Genomic DNA, 21,599 nt, shown 5'->3' with positions numbered 1-21,599 from the left:
ATGTTCTTAGCCAGGTTTTTAATCAATATCTGTTCATTAAGCTCCAGGAGCTTGTCTTTATAAGGTTAATGCATTTTCTGTTTGTGTGTGTATGGGTATATGTTATTTTGCATCTATGACTTCACAGTCTCCCAGACTTCTTCCCAACTCTCCAGTTAAGCAGTCAGTTTTCTTTTCCCCGAGTTACTAACCCACATTTTGATTTCCCACCTTAAATTACCGCCCTCCTGGTCTTCAGCCAGGAGCTGGGGCTTGCTTTTCAGGTTCCTGGACACATCATGCTGTGAACAATTCAACCAGAAACTTGCCTTAACTTATCCATAGATGTTAACCTCTAACTTTCTTCCGACTGCTGCTGTGGAGAGCCGGTCCAAGTCTGCTTTACTCCTGAAAATAACAAAACTAAGACATTTTCATTATTCCCCAGTGGTTAAATAACCCATTTCTCTGTCTCTGGTCAGAAACACCAATTATGCCAGGCATGTAAGCGTGTTCTTCCCTGCATTTTATGTTAATTGGGTGTAAACTGCTTCTTCATTAAATTAATTCATTGAGTTTCTCATTGCATTTCTATGTATTCATGTTAATGTACACTACGTGTAAGCTGTTTCTTCATTGCATCCTATATATTCATATTTAATTTATGCATTTCACCACTGAGCTTTAGATTCAAACTATCTCACTTCTGATTCATTTCAAAAATAATCTCACATGTAACAATTTGTATGTGTGTTTTCTATTCATTAAGGTAATAACAATTATTTCTTTCATTATTCTTACCTTTTCTAATGTTTACCTCTTTGTTATGCTATGGTGGACATCCCTAAACAATTCATGAGTTCAGGTTTCAATTTTCAATCCAATTATATCCTATATTCTCGCAGTCAAACTCGTCCAGCTTCATCTCTCACTGGTCCTCTCTGCACAATGTCCTGTTCGGGCTTCAAAGCTCCCGCAAACACAGTCTCAACTCAGCTGCTGTCTTCTTCTCTGTTTCTTTACAGTCTTTCTTTCAGATTAAGTCCCAGCATGGCAAAATATCACTCAATGTGTAGTGCTCTTCCACAATTCTTTATCCCACTGTTCAACTGCCCAGCCTGTATTTTCACAGTACATGTTACAGTACACTTACATGCTGCTGCTGGTCGTCAGTCATCATCAGTGTTACTGGATCAGTGGCACTGCCGTTTGCCTGCTGTATTCAAGTCCACGATGTTCTATCGGTCTTCATCAGGCGATTAACTGTCCTTTGAACTTCTTCTCCGCTTCAGGGACAAAGTGAGAGATCCAGCCGCACAATTTCGAGCCAAAACTGGCTTATTCTCCCAATTCTTTTAATCTACTTTTCTGCTGCTGAACTCAAGGTTGCAAAGTTGAAAGACGCCCACCTGTATTGACACACTAAACCATATAATTAGTATTATATTCATTTTTTCTTAAAGGCTTCATTTGCTTCATGTGCCTAGAGTTAAATCTCTCTCTCTGTGTTCTTTCTGTACACACTCAGTTCCCATATATATGGGCATGCACAGTTCCTGTTCACTATTTCCTGTCGCTGCAGCCCCGGTACATAGAGCAATAGTTCCTGTTCCTCAAACTAATCTAACTCCTTGTTTTTTTTTTTGTTTTCTTGAATTAAAACACTTTCAAACTTTAGCACATCCTACTTTTCATCACACACAAAATATATTTCACACTCCTTTATTCCATACACACCTTTTAAATGCTCTAACCTCTTTCAGACGCCATAAATCGTCTCACACGCACTGCCTTTCTCTCTCTCAGACTTCCCCTTTTCACTTACTCAGACAAATCACCCAGTCACTCAAATCAAATACTGACAGCATTCACACAGTTAAAATCACACAAAATACGCTTTCATACGAGTATTTTGGACATGCCTTCCATAATCAGAAAGAGCAAGTCAAAAGAAAAAAGAAAAAGAAAACTGAAACCTCTCATCGTCTCACACCCCGCTTCTCCACACACATCACCATTCTTTAGGTCAGTTTTGTAGCATCAGTCACACAATCATTACACAATACCCTGAATCCAACATGTGTATTTACACAAACTGTTATAAAATGTTGGTCAAAAAACACGGTGTGATTACAAAGAGTCAATAAAACATGAGTCCTATTACTCTCAACAAGTATTACGTCGTTCAAGGACGTGTAAAGCAAAACCCATACTCCAATTCTACATGTATCATAAAGTAGTCATCATAATTAACAACCGTAATACCAACAAAGTAGAAATAAAAACAATTCTTCCCTTAAAACACCAATATAAGTCGTCCTTAACCCAGGCTCTGCAGTCAGTCATTAGCCACTCATTAGTAAACAGGAAATGTCACTCTAAATAAGTCACAGGCATCTCATTTACATAGACACAGACACACTCTCAAAATAAACAGCCTGCTGCAGTGCCCGTGGCAGACAGAGCCTATATACAAACATAGAAATTATAACACAGAGACGTCTGATAAATTAAATAATATTTACAAGGCCTTAAATTGCACAACCTACATAATTTAGACAAAATTTGAATTAACCCTCCAAGGGACAAACTCCAAGTTTTTGATAATCAATGACAGTCTCAGTTCCAAACTGTATCTGCTCTAATCCCTAAATATCCTAAGTAAATTTAAAAGCGTCCAACGCCCAAGGTCCAACCTTTATTACCCAAACAAAGTGCAAACACCGTTCCAAACGGTCAACTGATCCAATCAGTAGCTATTTTGGACCGTCCTCAGTTGTCCACGATTGCCAATCGGACTATCCCGTCCAACGGAAAATCCTGAGCGCCCCAGGAAATTGGGAGCGTCACCTCCGAACAATGCACTTTCTTAGAACTTCCCACAGTTCCGTTCTACAGAAATTTACTTGTATTTTAAAGACATCCTATGAAACCACAAAACCGACTGTATTGATGTCCAAGCCCAGCTTTATATTCAATTATGACTGTATTACCATATACAGATTTCAAATGACCTATATCCTAAATTCAGTAGTCCAACTACTTTAAATTCTCTTTCCTTAGCAGTCCAACTGCATTTCCTTTAATCAGTACTGTCACTTAACCTTACATTATCATTACTTCAACTTCAATTCTCATGAGATTTTCACCAAAATCAAAACAGACTTTCACCAGTAATTTTCAGTGAGTAGACTTTCAATTTTGTCAGAACCAATTCAGCACTGTTTGGAAATAATTCAACAGGTAGTGCCTTACCTTTGAATAAGCCGGCTTATGTCCACTCACTTCGACCACTGACTCGTGTCTGCCTGTTTGAGCACCTTGGACCCTCTCAGTCTCAACCTCCAACTTTTCTCCCTCAACCGGCCAATGCACCAAATGTTACGGGTCCGAAATTGAGGACGAGAGTAAAACAATGATGGTCCAGAAGAGGTCAATCAAACAATTGATTTTAATGAATACACGCAGCGTGGAGAGGTGTAAACTGCAAAACAGTTGTACATCTCTACCCAAAATACACTCTAGATTGCTTTTATAACATCAGGGTATTGTAACGCCCCTTCTTGCGTTTACAAGCACATAATTTGCATGTACAGAACATTCATGTATTTTAAGAATTAACTGCAACATAGAGGTTCCTCCTTGTGGCATACTCTTCCGAATATGATGATGACCTAAGGCCTTTGAGGTCACCATGGACTGGACATCCTTACGTCACCTGTAACTAAGCAAACTCAAATACCACAAGAAGCTGAATACATTCAGGCCTTTGCTCAGCTACTATTTTACTGTAACCATGTACTCAGCCTATGAGTTATGATACGTATATATTTAACTCAATCATTTTAAAGTAGTTATAACTGCACCTGTAATAAACATGTTAATATTTGATTATGATAACCCCTATAATATAAATTATAACATAATGCCAGCAACTTCAATAAACACTTTGATGAAATGATAATTAATGCAATGACAAAGATGATGGTTATATAAAATAATCCCTGTAATTCCACACTAGCTAAGACTGCAGGGTCTAGAGATGGCTTTTTGAGTAAGGGTTTAACTACAGCCAGCTTGAAGGCCTGTGGTACATAGCCGATTATTTGAGATAGGTTGATCATATTTAAGATCGAAGAATTAATTAATGGCAGGACTTCTTTGAGCAGTTTTGTAGGAATGGGGTCTAAAAGACACGTTGAAGTTAACTCAGAAAGATCAATTGGAGAAAAAGAGTCTAAAATAACATCAATGGTACTAAAAGTAGCTGTAGATAATATTACATCTGTGAGATGATTATTGGTAGTTTTTTCTCTAATAAAAATTTTATTTGTGAAGAAGTTCATGAAGTCATTACTAGTTAATGTTAAAGGGATAGTTGGCTCAGTAGAGCTCTGACTTTTTGTCAGCCTGGCTACAGTGCTGAAGAGAAACCTGGGGTTGTTCTTATTTTCTTCAATCAGTGACGAATAGTAAGATGTTCTGGCTTTTATGGAGGGCTTTCTTATAAAGCAGCAAACTATTTCTCCAGGCTAAATGATGATCCTCTAAATTTGTGACACGCCATTTCCTCTCCAGCTTACGAGTTATCTGCTTTAGGCTACGTGTTTGAGAATTATACCACAGAGTCAGGTACCTCGGATTTGAGGCCTTAGTTTTCACAGGAGCTACAGTATCCAGAGTCGTACGTAGTGAGGAGGTAAAATTATTAACAAGATAATCGACCTCTGTTGGCGTAGCATTCAGATAGCTGCTCTGCTCTGTGTTGGTACAGGGCATTGAAGATGATAACAGTGGGTGGATTATATTCTTAAACTTACTTACAGCGCTTTCAGAAAGACATCTACTTTGATAAAGTCCACTCTCCACTGCTGTGTAATCAATTATTGTAAATGTAAATGTTATCAGGAAATGATCAGACAGGAGAGGGTTTTCAGGAAACACTGTTCAATGTTCAGTTTCTATGCCATATGTTAAAACAAGATCTAGAGTGTGATTAAAGTGGTGGGTGGGTTCTTTTACATTTTGAGAGAAGCCAATTGAGTCTAATAACAGATTAAATGCAATGTTGAGGCTGTCATTCTTAGCATCTACATGGATGTTAAAATCACCCACAATAATTATTTTATCTGAGCTGAGCACTAAATCAGATAAAAAGTCTGAGAAATCAGAGAGAAACTCTGAGTAAGGCCCAGGTGGACGATAGATGATAACAAGTAAGACTGGTTTCTGAGTTTTACAGCTGGGGTGGACAAGGCTAAGCATCAAGCTTTCAAATGAATTAAAAGTCTGTCTTGGTCTTTCGTTAATTAATAGGCTGGTGTGAAAATTGCTGCCACACCGCCCCTCGGCCTGTGCTTCGAGGTTTCTGGTAGTTAGAATGACTCGGGGTGTTGATTCATTTAAACTAACATAATCATCCTGCTGCAACCGGGTTTCTGTAAGGCAGAGTAAATCGATTTGTTGATCAATTATTAAGTCATGTACTAACAGAGACTTGGAGGAGAGAGACCTAATATTTAATAATCCACATTTCACTGTTTTACTCTTTGGTTCAGATGTGGATACTGTATTGTTCTTTCTTTTTGATTTTTTTATGTTTAAAATGTTTATTGCTGGTTTTTAGTTTGTTTTTTGTCTGTTTGGGAACTGACACAGTCTCAATGGAGATGGGTTTTTTTGGGGGGGGGTAGCAGGAGGAGAGAAGCTACAGAGAGGCGTGTAAGACTGCAACTCTGCTTCCTGGTCCCAACTCTGGACAGTCATATTTTGGGTGGTTTAATAAATTTGTCCATATTTCTAGAAATGAGAGCTGCTCCATCCAAAGTGGGATGGATGCCGTCTCTCCTAACAAGACCAGGTTTCCTCCAGAAGGTTTGCCAATTATCTATGAAGCCCACATCGTTTCTGGGACACCACTGAGATAGCCAGCAATTTAAGGAGAACATGCGGCTAAACATGTCACTCCTGGTCTGATTGGGGAGGGGACCAGAGAAAACTACAGAGTCCGAAATTGTTTTGGCAAAGTTACACACCGATTCAATATTGATTTTAGTGACCTCCAATTGGCGTAACCGGGTGTCATTACTGCCGACGTGAATTATTATTTTACTGTATTTACGTTTACCCTTAGCCAGCAGTTTTAAATTTCCTTCAATGTCGCCTGCTCTGGCCCCTGGAAGACAATTGACTATGGTTGCCAGTGTCTCTAGCTTCACGTGTCTGAGAACAGAATCACCAATTACCAGAGTTTGACCCCGGCGGGTGTGTCGCCGAGTGGGGAAAAATGGTTAGACACATGAACAGGGTGGTGGTGTACCTGGGGCTTCTGTTTAAGACTATGTTTCCTCCTCACCGTCACCCAGCCGCCCTCTTTCCCCAGCTGCTTGGGGTCTGCCGGGAAACAGCTAGCGGGGCCTACGCTATCTTCGGCTGCACCAGCTACAGGGGCCTGGCAAGCTACGGGAGAATGAAGGGTGCGAAGCCGAGTCTCCAATTCAGTAATCCTGGCCTCCAGAGCTGCAAATAAGCTACATTTCTTACAAGTATCATTACTGCTAAAGGAGGCCGAGGGGTAACTAAACATCTGACACAATGGTCGTGTCCAAATTCATGGGCTGCATCCTCCTGAGGACCCGGCCTTTGCGGTCTACGTGGGCTGGTTCCTCAGAAGGTCAGGTAGGCCAGAAGTAAACGGCTGGGGAAATTGGATGGTCTAGCCTTCTGATTAGCGTCACCGCTGTCTCGGTGGAGTTTAATAAACTCGGCTGTCTGCTCCTTGCTATGTAAAATATAACAGGACACTGGCGTAAATTGTTGACAGTCTCACACTTCTGTTTAATCAGTTTTCTGTTTGACGTTTAGTCAGCTCTGTAAAAACCAAGGAGGAACCCACCTGAAGGATTAATAAAGTTTTATTTTATCTAATCTAATCTAATAACTTTAATCTCAGTCAAACTGATTTACTCACGAACAAACAAAACACTGAAAAAAAGTCCAACAATAACATTTTTAGGTTGTCTAAGTGACTTATATATTACGTTTAACGTGAGTAGCGAAAGTCCGCGGTGATCTGATGAAATGATGTGCCGGGAGTTGTGCTGTTGTCGGCGGCTTCAGTGACCCTCGAGCTCCCGGCTACCTATCGAGCTGGTGGGTAGCAGACGTCTCCGAAAACGTCGAAGCACTTTTGCAAATATGCGATATCTTGATAAACCGAGCAGATATTTGAATTCTGGGATATGGTAGGCCACGAAGGACACACCTGACCCATCCTTCAAATTCGGGGAAAAAAGAGGACGCATTTGTCGGCTGCATTCGGAGGAGTCTACGAATTTGGACAGCCTTCGGCGCATCGCTATGAGGTAATCGGTCTACAAATGCGGCCTCAGGAGGATGCAGCCCATGACTTTGGACACGACCAATGAGCAAGAGTGAGTTTTACCAGCAGCAGCAGACCAGAATCCTGAGACGTGACTATGGCGAGAGTTGGAAAATATATCCAGGTGCCGACTAGCGAGCAGAAAAAAAAAGGGTTAAGTGAAACACGCTGAGGAACTCAAGACAAAATGTGAGGCAGAGAACTGACTATAGCAAGCAGACAATCTGGCGAAGGTTCATTGTGAGCACTGGTCATAAATACTGCTGGAGTAATTACTAGTGGTGGGCGGATCGATCCAAATATCGATAGTATCGATCCCAAGTCGGGATCGGTATCGGATCGATACTAGCCTGGTTAGATCGATTCTTTATTTTGAGTTCTGCTTGTTTGATACGCTGTGCTTTCGGCAAAAACGAAACAGCCAGGTCGCTGGACTCGCCGCTCCTGTGACAGCGGAGAGGAGGCACACTTTGCTCCCCCTCTTATGTTTTGGTGTTGCGCTGACACGTCACGTGACTTAGACACTTTGGGGGTTGTTAAGTTGTTTACATATTAATAATTAGGGCCCGAGCACTTCGAGTGCGAAGGCCCTATTGTATCTGCTCTGTTTATTATTATTATTATTATTATTATTATTATTATTATTATTATTATTATTATTTTTCATTGAAATGAATTGCCTTTTTGAGGGCTTTAACATGCTCAAAAACTCATGAAATTTTGCACACATGCCAGGTCTGGTGAAAAATTTTGTATTTTAATGGTTTTATATATGAGCACTGGGAAATGGCTCTGTAGCGCCACCTATGCGTTGTTAAATGCAGCCCTACGAACACATCTTTTGAGCTACATGTATGAAATTTGGCACACATGTGTATCATGCCAAGACGAACAAAAAGTCAATGGGACCATTGACGCAGACCCAACAGGAAGTCCGCCATTTCGAAGTGAAGGTGACATTTTGGCTCCAATTTTGCCATTTCCATGCCTCGAACTTTTTCGAACTCCTCCTTGGGATTTTGTCATAGAAACTTCATATTTGGACAGTGCCAACTACACACCTGGGCCATGTTAAATTGCGGAGCTTTTGAGTTTTCGCGATACGGTGAGGACGTGGCGCCACGGCGAATTTCGATGACTCGCCATGAAAATCTTATTGTCTCTCATTACCTCATACATGGTCCGACGTGGACCAAAGAGCACACATATGATAAGGCTCCAGCCCTGAACATATTTCAACTGCCATATTTGACACCAGGGACAGCGCCACCTAGTGGGAACAGGAAGTGTCATGTTTTACACTTTGGGGTATAGTATTGTGATGCGTGACATTTGCAGCCTCAAATTTTTCCAGGAAAGCCTTAAGGAGTTGGTCTTGGCTTACAGTGAAAACTGTGAGTTTTCGCGAAAGGGTGTGACCCCTGCAGCATGGCGAACTTTGATATCTCGCCATGAAGAAACAAATTAGTATAACTCAATGAAATCCAGTCTGATCAGTACCAGACTTTAAAGGGATGATGTCAGACCCGCCCTGAACAGATTGATATGCCCATTGTCAGGAATACGTAGAGCGCCACCTAGTGGCAACAGGAAATGTCATGTCTTTCATTTTGTTGTACTGATTTTCACAGGTTCATTGTGGCCACCTCAAAAGCGGTGAGTATCACCATCAGTCCTTCATGATGCTTCTGTGCGAAAATTGTGACTTTAAACTGAACGGCGCACCCTGGTGGCAACGCGGTTCACCATGAAAGACGAAGTGGCTTTTGAGGGGCTTGGGAATTTTTAAAAGTCTTGGAATTTGGCCCAAACCTCCAATGTGATGAGGGCTTTGTTGTTATGTGATCATTTTCCTTGAATAGTGCAAAATGGCTCCACAGCGGCCTCTACAAAATTTCAAAACATCAGCCCCTGCTCTGTGTTTTATTTATAAGTCTGAAACCTGGTAAGCTTATGGAGGATATCAAGATGTACAAAAAAGTCTCTTGGAGCAATATCCCAAATCCAACAGGAAGTCAGCCATTTTAAAATTAATGTGTAATTTTAGCCACTTTTTCGCCTCTTTTCAGGCCTCATACTTTGACGAACTCCTCCAAGGGATTTCATCAGATTAACCCGATCTCCTGTGCGTGGAATCTAAAGACCTTTGTGATGTTAAATTGCGAAGCTTTTTACGTTCAGGGAAACGGGGTGGCCATGGCGGCACGTGGAGTTTCAATCCCTCGCCAAAAAGCAGTAATCTGCTGTCACTCAAAAACACAATGTCCAATCTCTCCCAAAGTTCGCAGGCGTGATGAGACTCAAGGTCGGAAATGTTTGTTATCCCATTTGTCAGTAATGGTTAGAGCGCCACCTAGTGGGACGACTATAATAATGATTGAATGAGATGAATCGTTAGCTGGTGGTTCTAGGCATGAAATCCATCAATGTGACATCAGATCGGACGTGCTGGTTGTAGGTGTTGGGTGTGGCCCGACGTGCCGGGGTGCGAGGGCCCTCATAACGCTGCTTGCAGCTTTAATATATATTGTTTTTGTTGTTGAGAATTTTAATTGTCATTTTTGTATTACAGTTTATCAACAGTATTTGTTTTAATTTGTTTACTGGTTTGCCTGCACTTAAGATTTAAAAAAAAAAAAAAAAAAAAGATCGCCACCACCGCAGACCCGATGGCATTTTCATGCTTCACATCATTTATTCTTACAATAATCCCACGGTTGCTGTAATAGTACATTCAACGGCTGCAGCTCTACCGCTGGCAGCCGTACACATCACCACCACCAAACCTGCAGCGGCATCGCAGAACACGCCCTGCCACATACCCCCACCCCGCGAGCAGGTGAGGGAATCGGCCCGGACCGTCGGCGCCCCATGCCCCGGCCCAGCGACGGGGAAGTGTCCACTCTGGCGGTCGCCCGCGCCTCCAGTGGGAGCCCGGGAGCTGGCCTGATGGCCACCCATATGGCAAACAGAGGCAGGAGTGAAAGTGAGCCGGGGCTCAGAGGCAGCTGGGCAGACGGCAGAAGTGGACAGCATGCCGCCCTCAGGCAGGACCCCCGCGCACCTCGACCTCCATCTCCAGCTTGGCAGGTCCCACTGGCGCGCCAGCCTCCGGCTCACCCCGAGCCGTGCGCTGTCCACCCTTACAGTGATCACACGGTTGCTGTAACAGTAGCCTACATTAAACGGCTGCAGCCCTCCTGCTGCCAGCTGTACACATCAACACCAAAAACAACAACAGCACAAGCAGCGCACAGGTTTTAAGTCGGTGAGGCATGATTGTAGATGCAATGAAGGTGAGTCCATCTCACCTGCAGCAGCATCGCAGACCACGGCCGCCACAATAATAAAGTATTTTTTATTTAATTATAAATTAATTATTTCTCCTAATTATGTCCCGGATTTTAAGTAATTAATAATACAAAAGGAAAAAATCACAAAAAACACTTAAGGTCATGAAAATTAATTGCGATTTAGCAATTCAATGAGGCACCTTATTTATTGAAAAGTATCGGTATCGGTATTGGTATCGGCGATACTGGCCCGTATTTACTTGGTATCAGATCGATACCAAAATATGCAGTATCTCACACCACTAGTAATTACCAACAGGTGAGGAGCAGGGAGGAGCGAGGAGAGCTCCACCCAGGGTAGGAGAGCCGATGCTATGGAAAATTACTCAGACTCACCCAAAACATGACAAGAAGTTTATTTTGTGATCCAGAAAAAGTAATATTTCAAACTTTTTAGCCGCATTCCTCCGCCATTGCCTCGTTTTAGTTTTGGACAAAATGCATTCTGGGATATTTGCCTGGGTTTTGCTACAGTAGCTAGCGAGCTGATTGGAGACCAAAACAGCCATTCAGAAATTTTTTGTCCTAGTGTTTCTCTTTAAGAAAACACTTATTTTTAAAATTGCCAGCTGTGCCGTGAGTGAGCTGAAGCTTTTTCTCTCAGATGAGGAATGGCCATGGTGTTGAATAATTTTAAAGTCCCAATGCAAATATAGCTAAGAACATCTTTTTTGACACCCTTAACAATTAATTGTATTTGATGGAATGGCTCATGCAATTACTGAAGTGCTGCTCTTGCATACATACACCAAGAAAACTGTATGCATTATATCTACACTTTACATAAAGACATCTAAACATAAAATGTGTTTCAGTTTCTTTTCTGTCTTTCTCTCTCTGTTTTCACCTAACACTCTACTAACTAACTGATAAAACTACACCTTGAGTTTCATATCACTCCTTGTACACAGTTAGTTATATATGACACCTTTCACAAACATAATGTCCTTGTTTATTCCTAAACTCCTCAACACGGAATTCACAGCATGTGCGATGTTGAAACATATTCAACTGTTAAAACATAGCTCTGACTTAAACTTTCAATTTGATTCATTTGTTCATTTAAACAAAGTTCAACTTATTTTATGAAAAGAACTGACCTTTGATATCAGGAACTATAAAGTCAACACACGTTATTAACAGAGGGTTGGGCTGAGAGTGCAGATTGTTTTATTACAACCTACTTTCTTTGAGCAGTGGTGATGGTTTGAAGCAGGTCAACGGGTATGTAGATTTTTACCATATAAGCTACACTGTAATCATTTCCTTCTTTATTTATTTTGATTATTTACTTACTTTACTTACGAAATTATCTAGCAGGCGTTTATAATACATAAAATCTGATTAATCACATAAGCATTTAGTCTGTGAAGGTTCTCAGTCATCCAGGTCATCGTAGACTAAGGAGCTTAGAAAGAAAAGCGTCTGGACTTCTTGAGTTGCTTGAAGACGTTTCACGTCTCATCCGAGAAGCTTCTTCAGTTCTAAGGGTCAATGGTGGAGAGTCCCAGATTTAAACCTAGTGGGAGTTTCCCCCCCAAAGGGGGACAAAGGACCCCCTGGTGATCCTCTACCTAATCACATGAGCCAAGGTGTGAAAGCGGGTGTGGGTCCTAATCAGCCAGAGTTTCGGGTGAGCTCGTTGTGAAACCTGGCCCCACCCTATCATGTGATTTTCTGAGGTCAGATGGCCCATGGCATTTATAAAGTCAGCAAAGATGCACAGAAAAGAAGATCAGACACCAGCTATGGAGCATAAGAAAGACAGACGCGACAACGTTGTCATCCCCTATGTAGCCGGTGTATCAGAGAAACTCAGGAGAGTTTTCTCCAAGCACGACATCCCAGTGTACTTCAGACCCAGCAACACACTCAGACAGAAACTGGTTCACCCGAAAGACAAAACTCCTAAACACAAACTTAACAACGTGGTGTATGCTGTACAGTGCAGCGAGGAATTCCCAGACCTCTACATCGGAGAAACCAAACAGCCACTTCACAAGCGCATGGCACAACATAGAAGAGCCACCTCCACAGGACAAGACTCAGCAGTTCATCTGCATCTAAAGGACAAAGGTCACTCTTTCGAGGATGCCAACGTTCACATTTTGAACAGAGAGGACAGATGGTTTGAAAGAGGAGTGAAAGAAGCCATTTACGTCCACTGTGAGCGACCATCTTTGAACAGAGGCGGTGGTTTACGACACCAACTGTCTGCCATTTATAATTCAGTTTTGAGTTCCCTCCCCAGACGCCTTAATGCCCACTCACATCCTGGGCCATCTGACCTCAGGAAATCACATGATAGGGTGGGGCCAGGTTTCACAATGAGCTCACCCGAAACTCTGGCTGATTAGGACCCACACCTGCTTTCACACCTTGGCTCATGTGATTAGAGGATCACCAGGGGGTCCTTTGTCCCTCTTTGGCGGGGAAACTCCCACTGGGTTTAAATCTGGGACTCTCCACCATTGACCCTTAGAACTGAAGAAGCTTCTCGGATGAGAGGTGAAACGTCTTCAAGCAACTTAAAGAAGTCCAGACGCTTTTCTTTCTAAGCTCCTTAGTCCACATAAGCATTTACAGTTACCAAAGGCAAAAAGAGTGTGTACGCGGAAAAATTTTTTGTAGTTAAGGAGTGAAAGTAAGATATTTATTATTTCTGGATACTTGTGCATTCATAAATATTTAAAATGTGAACTTTTAATTACATGCTGTTATTGGTAGCTACTTGGAGAGTTTGCAATTTGAAACAAAATCCATATCTTCTATCAGCATTAAATAGAGTAAGTATTAATTGCAAACAGGACAATAGAAACCATGACCTATGCACAGACACAGCTTATTGGAGGAGGACCTCATGGATATACTGAACTCAATATTACATATGTCTCTTGTCTCTCTACTTTCATCGCTCTATTAATTTGATCTCTTTAGCGGTTACTGGTAATAGTAGATGTGGCAACCAGAAAATGTGAAAAAGGCGCAGTAAAACAGCCAATGTTTTATTAACAAAAACATATTTTATGTGCAAATTTTTACAGACCTTTGATTTTGTAAAAAGGGCTTTTGTTATTTTGCTTGTAGTTTAATGACTTCTTAAAGATGAGTAACTGGCCTGTGTCCAGATGACATGGTAACTCTCATCAAGAGCTAAGAAAAAAAGTCAACAATTCCCAGTTTGTGTCACAATGGCCACGGGCCGATAGCTAAATTGGACTCGATTGTAGATAACTACAAACAGAGATGGCTCAAACGTTCTTGCAGTGTTTATTATTTAGTCAACAAGTGAATTTGTGGCAAGGTTTTGCTAACGATGTAGCCGTGGGCCAGTGGAGGTGAACAGGGATTTAGCAGGTTGTGACGGGAACGGAGCGGTTGTGTCTGGGAAGAAAAGAGAACAGGGCTAAGAAGGCGGCAGGTGCAGAGTATCCTAGCAGAGGTGGAACTGACTTATAATGCTTACTGGTGACCGGCGTGAACCTCGCTTTGAGGGACAGGTGGTGATAATCCAGGGGAGTAGTGGAAAGGCTGGCAGACCTGAGTTCTGCTGTGTCTAAGGTGGTGAGTGAGGCTGGAGGGCAGGCAGGTGAGGGTCCTTGTATTCTTCCTGAATATGAAGATAATCCAAGGACAGCTGGGTTTGAGGGTGATGACAATGAAGGTCCCGGAAATCTAAAGCACATGACACCAAGGTTAACAATGAAAAAGTGACAAGAGCGTAAAAAGCCGTAGAGTCAATGCCAACGTGAGGTCGTTGACAAACTGGCGGTGAAGGAGAGTCTGAGGGGGCCTTAAATCCTCAACCTGATTGCCCCGAATCAGTTTCAGGTGTGCAGGACTGCAGCATGGATGATGGCTGTTAGGTTTTTGTATTGTGATTGTCATTTATGCTTAGAAATATTTAACCATATATGCTTAGAGGTGTATAATCAGTGTTGGGGAGTAACGGAATACATGTACCGCCGTTACGTATTCAGAATACAAAATATGAGTAACTGTATTCCGTTACAGTTACCGTTTAAAAAGGTGGTATTCAGAATACAGTTACTTTATTGAAATAAATGGATTACACGGCGGTACTTTCCTGTTTCATATTGTCGCGGGTCAGGACTGTTTGGGTTTGTTTGACAGCTACGTTCTGTTGTTCCAGGCGGCAGCGTTACGGTTGCCATGGTTACAGGGGGACGCGCTCTCTCTCTGCGTGTTTCCTGGGTGAGAGAGCACTTTTTTGTTGTTGTTGTTGTTGTTGTTGTGCTAAGCTAAAAGGCAGAATGCTACAGGCATGGTCCTAAAGAATGTAGCATCATGGGCAGTGTAGTCCGTGCTGCAGCGAGAATGGACTGCCATACCTGTTATGTGTCTGTGAGCGAGGGAGGGAGAGAAAGGAAAAGTCCGAGCTGTCACGGAGCAAAAACGGGAGCTGGAAGCATGTAAATATAATAATAACCACAGCAGCCAAGAAGAGTGCCTGACGAGCCCAGCTGTAAGTAAGCTATTAAGACTCAACTGTACACTGTGTTCGTGTTTTCCTCCGGAAAAAATAAGTTCCGTTGGCGCAGCCTTTCAACGCCTCTCTCTGTCTCCCGCAAGCAAAGTTGACCCAGACAACAAAGTAAAGCTAGTTTTTGGCTACCAGCCCGACACGGAACCCACCGTATTAGCCAGAGGTCCCTTTACTACTGTTCGGAGCCGCGGACCTTCAGTATCAGTAATAAATCACAGCAATAGTACATTCACATAGTTGTAAACAGCACGATAATATATTAAGTAATCCAAAGTATTCAGAATACGTTACTCTCACTGAGTAACGTAACGGAATACGTTACAGAATACATTTTGGGGCATGTATTCAGTATTCTGTAATGGAATACATTTTAAAAGTAACCTTCCCAACACTGTGTATAATCGATTGTGTAATGATAGGATGTGTGATCTTCAGTAGGCTGTAAAAGGCTTTGTGTGCATTCCAGAGCATTCTGGTATTCACCCCCCACATTTATGGAGCATGGGAGAGGTCGTACCTTGTCTTATTGTTTTATGGTAGGATAAACGTGTTTTAGTCTAAGTGCATTTTGTTTAGATGGATGGCTTTGGGGAGTCACACACACACACACACACACACACACACACACACACACACACACACACGGTATTCTTTGTTCACATGCATACCTATGTAAGATGTCATATGTTAATGAACCTATGCATATTCATGTAACCACAATAAAAGAGCAGTGTTACGGGAGAGCGGACGAGAGCAACTGGGGTCAAGCGAAGGAACGGCGTTTGTCCGGTTCTCTCCTGTGCACGTGAAACATAAAGAACTTTGCCTACTTCGTGTCTTGCTTGCTGTGTAATTAAATTGTCTTCAACGTTCCAGCGAATAGGTTCAAGCTACAAACCTCTCAATGGCTCTGCCCAGGGGTGGAGACCAAGGAACTCGGGTGCCTGATAGAAATTTCTAGTCATGTCTCCAGATCCTGACAGTTTGTCTTTCAATTGAATGTCCAGATTTCCTACAATGTCCTTGATCTCTCTTGTTACTCTTACTCCTGGAAAGGAGCACATTTCTAAATGATTACAAATAAATTTAACATAATTAAATACTTTTTTCAAATGTGATATTACCGTGACAGTCTACAAATCAGTCTTTCACTGTTTCATTTTTTTCTATCAGAGAATGGCTTATTATAAAAACGTGTGTGTTGCTATGCCACCCCCCCCCCTTTTTTTTTTGCAGACATCTAGAATGAGTCCTATAAAGAATAAACATCTCTTGGTTTTGCATCATGTTGTTGTCGTCCTCCTTTTTCTAACACAATCTTGTGATGGTAAGTTGCACACAAACATTTATAAAATCCACAATTTAAAGTGCTTACCTGTAGTCTTACACAGATGATGAAAACACACACTGTCACAGCAACAGTTTATGTTGATGTAGTTAAATAAATCAATTACATATCTTACTCAGCCTGATCTTCACAATTACAAAACTGCTGAACTGTATGTGTCCCTAAATTTGTTTAGGTCAGCATCAGATGATTGGTCCAACTCAGCCAGTAGTGGCCATGATTGGTGATGACATCACTTTGCCATGCCACCTGGAACCTGCTGTGGATGTTGTTGACCTGACTGTGGATTGGTCCAGAACTGACCTCAAACCTAGATCTGTCTATGTGAGGCGAGAGGGTGTGGAGCTTCTGACTGAGCAGAATCCTTTGTACACAGGAAGAACATCACTGTCTGTCAACAAACTGCAGTGTGGAGACGTTTCATTGAAACTCTCCACAGTAAAACTCTCTGATGCAGGAACATACAAATGCCTTGTACCTAAATTTAATGCAGAAACTGTGGTGATGCTTGCTGTAGGTAAGTTTAATTACATTTAGATTAATTTCTTCACTTTGCAATTTAGATGTAAAGAAAGAAATTAAGTAACATAGATATTAAGGGTCAAAGGGCACAGAATGACAAGAGGGATAAAGGAACACTTGGGTCAGCTACAATAGAAAGTGAATCATTCACAGAGACATATGAGTTGAGAATAGAAGTGCATTTATTCTGGGTAACCAAAATAGCTCTTACTTGGGCTAGAAAATACTTCCTGGACAGATATTTGGACTGAGCATATTGACATGAACTGACAAGGGAATGACTACAAAGTCATTGGCATTCTGATTTTCTGGCCATTAGGGCACACAACATGACCAGTGTAGCACATGGAGCAGCTAAGTTATTAAGCAGTGCAACTGGACAAATAAGGGAGATATATAACAAAAAACAAAAGTACTTAGAATCACAGGGGACCTTTGCACCCACTAAATGAGGGGTATCTGGCCCTATGAGAAAAACAATTCAGCCAAGGAGGCCCTTTTACCAAGATGAACCAGAGGAAAGCTGATATATATATATATATATATATATATATATATATATATATATATATATATATATATATATATATATATATATATATATATATATATATAGGCAACTACATTTCAATATTTTGGCTTTCATTCATTCTTTTCTTTGCAGGTTCAGTTTCCTCACCAGTCATAGAACTCACTAATGTCAAAAATGAAATGGTGTTAGAGTGTAAATCTAATGGCTGGTATCCAGAGCCTCAGATGTTGTGGGTGGACAGTGAGGAAAAACCTATTTCTGTGGAACCTACAAAGAATGTCAGAGGTTCTGATGGGCTCTATAGTGTCAGCAGTAAAGTGACTGTGGAGAAAGGACAGAGCTACAGCTTCAGCTGCAAAGTTCAACAGAAGAATATCAGTCAAATCAAAGAGACACACATCCATGTTTCAGGTAGAAATGCTTTTTTTTAATGACACACATTAATTTTCAGTTACAGAAAGTAGAATCTAGAACATTTTGTCTCTTTATATTCACAGGTGATCTCTTTATGGTCCAGTCTAATACTGCTGTTCACATTATCATCAACTTGGCTGTTTGTTTAATAACTGTCGGGACAGCAGCAATCCTAATATGGAAACGTGGACAAAAGAAAACCAGTAAGTTCAAACTTCATAGCACTTTTTACCCCAACCTCAAATTATCATCTGAACTTTTTAATGTCTTGTTTTAGTGTAACTGCCTTTAAAATTAAGGGCTAAGTAGTAGAAACGTGATTCAAATAAAAATGACACAAACACAAACAGTTATGTTAAAGGGACCCTAGGGAAAAGAGTGGATGGAGATTGCAGAAATTACAGTGATTTACTAGCAAAATTGGAGGCTCTCAGCAACTTTACTTTTATAAAGGAATATAACCCTGTGTCCTGTGTTGTAAAGAGATGTGTTAAGACATGAAACGTTGGTCTCATCAGTGCAGACTGACTGAGATTGATTGCAATATCTTGACTCTCTGTCTGCATTTATAAACTAAGTGTTAATTATTGGGAAGTGGTTGCCCGTCTGTAGGAGAGTAACTAGACTTAGTTCAAGGCACGCTGTGTTGGCAGTTTGCATCCTATTAGCAACCTGTGCAATTGCCTTGTGATCAAAGTGGAGCATAGAGCACCCTCAACCTCTAGAAGACCAAGGTGGTTGCCACAACCACCTGCTGAGTGTGTAGAAATTCCACAAGTTGCCTTCCTATTGTTTTCCTCTAATGTGACTGAGACATTTTGGGGGCAAAGGTAAAAATATTTGAGGAAATCACCCACTGTAAAATTATAGTTATAGTAATAATATAAATTAAAACTTTTTGTGCTTTATCCTTGTTATAGGAATTGTGACCAAAATGTCATGTTTGCACTTGTTTACTCATATAAACAAAGCAGTGAAAGAAAATTAAATGTGAAAATTAGATATGCATGAACAGATAGATGTGGTTTTGAATAAAATTTGCCAAACCTCTCTGATTCATGCATAGCAATTTCAGTACATCTAATGTTAATTTAAATATCCTTCATTAGTGATTTCTGAAAATCTATTTTCACTGAATTTTGAAATACATCTGAAAGTCAGTCCTTCTCAAAAGAAAACTTTTGTTCTAGACTCTACATTGTTGTAGGGTGGTAACCATAGTGTCAGTCTCTATAGTAATGCTTCAGACTGTTTATTTCCATTTATATTTGATTACTGGTATAGTAAATTAATACTGTCAACACATGTGAACACATAAAAATGACCCATATGTTTTCCCTATTTTCCAAATATTTTTTCCTGCAATTTGATCACACAGAAATCAGTAGACATGATGAGGATGTAAATGAACTACATCAAACAGAGATGGAGGAGAAATCACACAGAGAATGTGAGGAAAAGAAAAGACTTGAAGATGAGTTGCAGAACAATGAGGAAGACTTAAAACATGTCAGACAAACCATTGAAAAACTGATGGAGCAGAAGACATTTCTGAAGAACCAGAGAGAAAAACTCATCACACTACTGCAGGAGGACAAGACAGAGATGAAAGAGGCCATGAAAAAGTTGGAGATAGAACCAAAAACTGACAGAGAGAAAAAAATGCAGAAGCGTGGAGATACAAAAGTTAACCTAGAAAAGAGAACAGAAGTACATGAAGAACTGTTAAAGATGACAGAAAAACTAATGGAGGAAACAGAGAACATTATTATCCAAATGACAGAAAAAAAGGGAAAAATAGAAAAAGATAAGGAACAAATTAATAAACACTTGAGAGAGAAAGAGAAAGAAATAGAAGAGATTCAGAAGAAACTGTCAGAGAAACAAGTGAGAAACACTGAGCAGGTGTGTAAGTTTTTCTTTAATATATTTCTTGCTAAAATCACATGGACAAACTGTCGTGTTGTGTTCAGTTTACATTTCCAGTGTCTTCAGTTATGAACCTAACTCGTCTTTTTGCTTTTCTTCCTCAGCAAAGGACAGAGTAACACAACAAACAAAACATGGATTTTGCTGTTTTTTCCTCTTGCTGTCATTTTGCAATGTGATGCCTAATGTTTCTTTATTTGTTTGCTTTAAATTTATACTACATACATTTAAACAATCAATCAATCAATCAAGGCTTTATTCGCCACATGCAGGTTGCCCTGCAGTGAAATGGGACCCCATGGTGAAATGGAAGTGTGTGCATATCAGTATATGTATGTGTGTGCGTGTCCATAGTTCAGCTGAGACAGTGTCCTTCGCCCTGCCAGGCTAAGTAAACAGTCTTCCAGCCAACCCAGGTGGCCTTGAGTGGGAAGGAACAGTCTAAACACAGTCGTTATCAGGGAGTTTTTGTTCAGCTCCAGCCTTGAGCCCACAGCTGGCGCCGAAGGGATAGCTGCAATAAATGGTGATTTTTCTTTTATGCGAGCAACTCATGAGAATTTCAAAGCTGCTCTTTAACACGCCGACACCAACACTGGTCTCTCAATCTCCCGTTGGAGAGCCGCGAGCTTCTCCATGATGTTATCAAACTTGCTCTGTGGTCTTGTCATTCTTGTGCTCAGAGAGCCGATTCTGAGAACTCACGACTGCAGTGAGCTGCTCCATGATGTAATCCAACTTTCCCTCAGATGTTATTCTGAAATGCAGTTTGACTGTATTTTATCATAGGAGATAAACATTTTTGTGATTCTTTAAATCTTTTGTCTGTGTGAAAGTAAGAATTACACCGTGAGAGGAAGAAGAAAATATATTGTCTGCATGAGACCTGGGGTAGAAAAGAATACCCCGGCTGCCTCCGCATCACAGCTAACAGATGTTAAAAGTTCTTAATAATCAGACTCATGTGAGTAAAAGTGATCAAAGTTCTAAAACAGAGCTTTCATCTATTTCCTAATAATTAAGCATTTTATTCTTAATCAAGATAAATGAAATACAAATGTAATGAATATATTAATGACAAACATAGTTTAATAAAAATAACTGAGTTTTGTGGTGAAATGTGTGAGTGCTCATGAGCAGCTTCATCCGTGGCAGTTTTGTGTTTCTAATAACAGGCCTCACCGAGAGTCTGACCTTGGTGTGTGTGTGTGTGTGTGTGTGTGTGTGTGTGTGTGTGTGTGTGGCGTGTACATGCGTGTGCATGTGGTGCAGGATGGGGGTGAAAGAGACACACTGGAACCACTAATCTCAGAAAGTGTCTGAAAAGAGATTATGTTACAATGAATCTACATATAAAAATGTGCTGAAGACAAATTCTGCATGTTAAGAATAACAAAGAAAATGTAATAAATTGAATTTAAGGTTTAAAAGTACAAACTTTGTGTTAAATCATGTAGGTCAGACAGATGTCACACAGTGGAAAATTGTGTTTTTATATTTTGTTTTGAATCAGACTGTGTATTGCTACATAGTGATTTTATTTGCATGTTTTATTGTTATAGTGCTCTTGCATGATTGTTTATTGATGTTCTTATTGCATGATTTTATCCCCATGTTTATACTGTGTTTTGTGT

General features: G+C 40.8%; 1 protein-coding gene across 2 annotated transcripts in view; it reads left to right on the top strand.

Annotated features, from left to right (window-relative positions):
* LOC120434433 (butyrophilin subfamily 3 member A2-like) overlaps window positions 1–20,413 on the top strand; it is a 29,071-nt gene extending 8,658 nt beyond the window's left edge. Inside the window, exons 2-7 of one of the 2 annotated variants that reach the window (XM_039602531.1) lie at window positions 16,457–16,547; window positions 16,744–17,085; window positions 17,755–18,033; window positions 18,120–18,239; window positions 19,415–19,941; window positions 20,070–20,413. In XM_039602531.1, coding sequence (XP_039458465.1) covers window positions 16,457–16,547; window positions 16,744–17,085; window positions 17,755–18,033; window positions 18,120–18,239; window positions 19,415–19,941; window positions 20,070–20,084 — 1,374 coding nt within the window. In that variant the 3' untranslated portion in view covers window positions 20,085–20,413. Of the gene's footprint in view, window positions 1–16,456; window positions 16,548–16,743; window positions 17,086–17,754; window positions 18,034–18,119; window positions 18,240–19,414; window positions 20,049–20,069 lie in introns of those variants that run through there. The other variant, XM_039602524.1, reaches the window with a different exon arrangement.
* The last annotated feature ends 1,186 nt before the right edge of the window (window positions 20,414–21,599 follow it).

The sequence above is a fragment of the Oreochromis aureus genome, linkage group 3, assembly GCF_013358895.1.
Source record: "Oreochromis aureus strain Israel breed Guangdong linkage group 3, ZZ_aureus, whole genome shotgun sequence".
Taxonomy (NCBI): domain Eukaryota; kingdom Metazoa; phylum Chordata; class Actinopteri; order Cichliformes; family Cichlidae; genus Oreochromis; species Oreochromis aureus.
The sequence above is the reverse complement of the archived record's forward strand: the minus strand, read 5'-3'. Positions and strand labels throughout refer to the sequence as shown.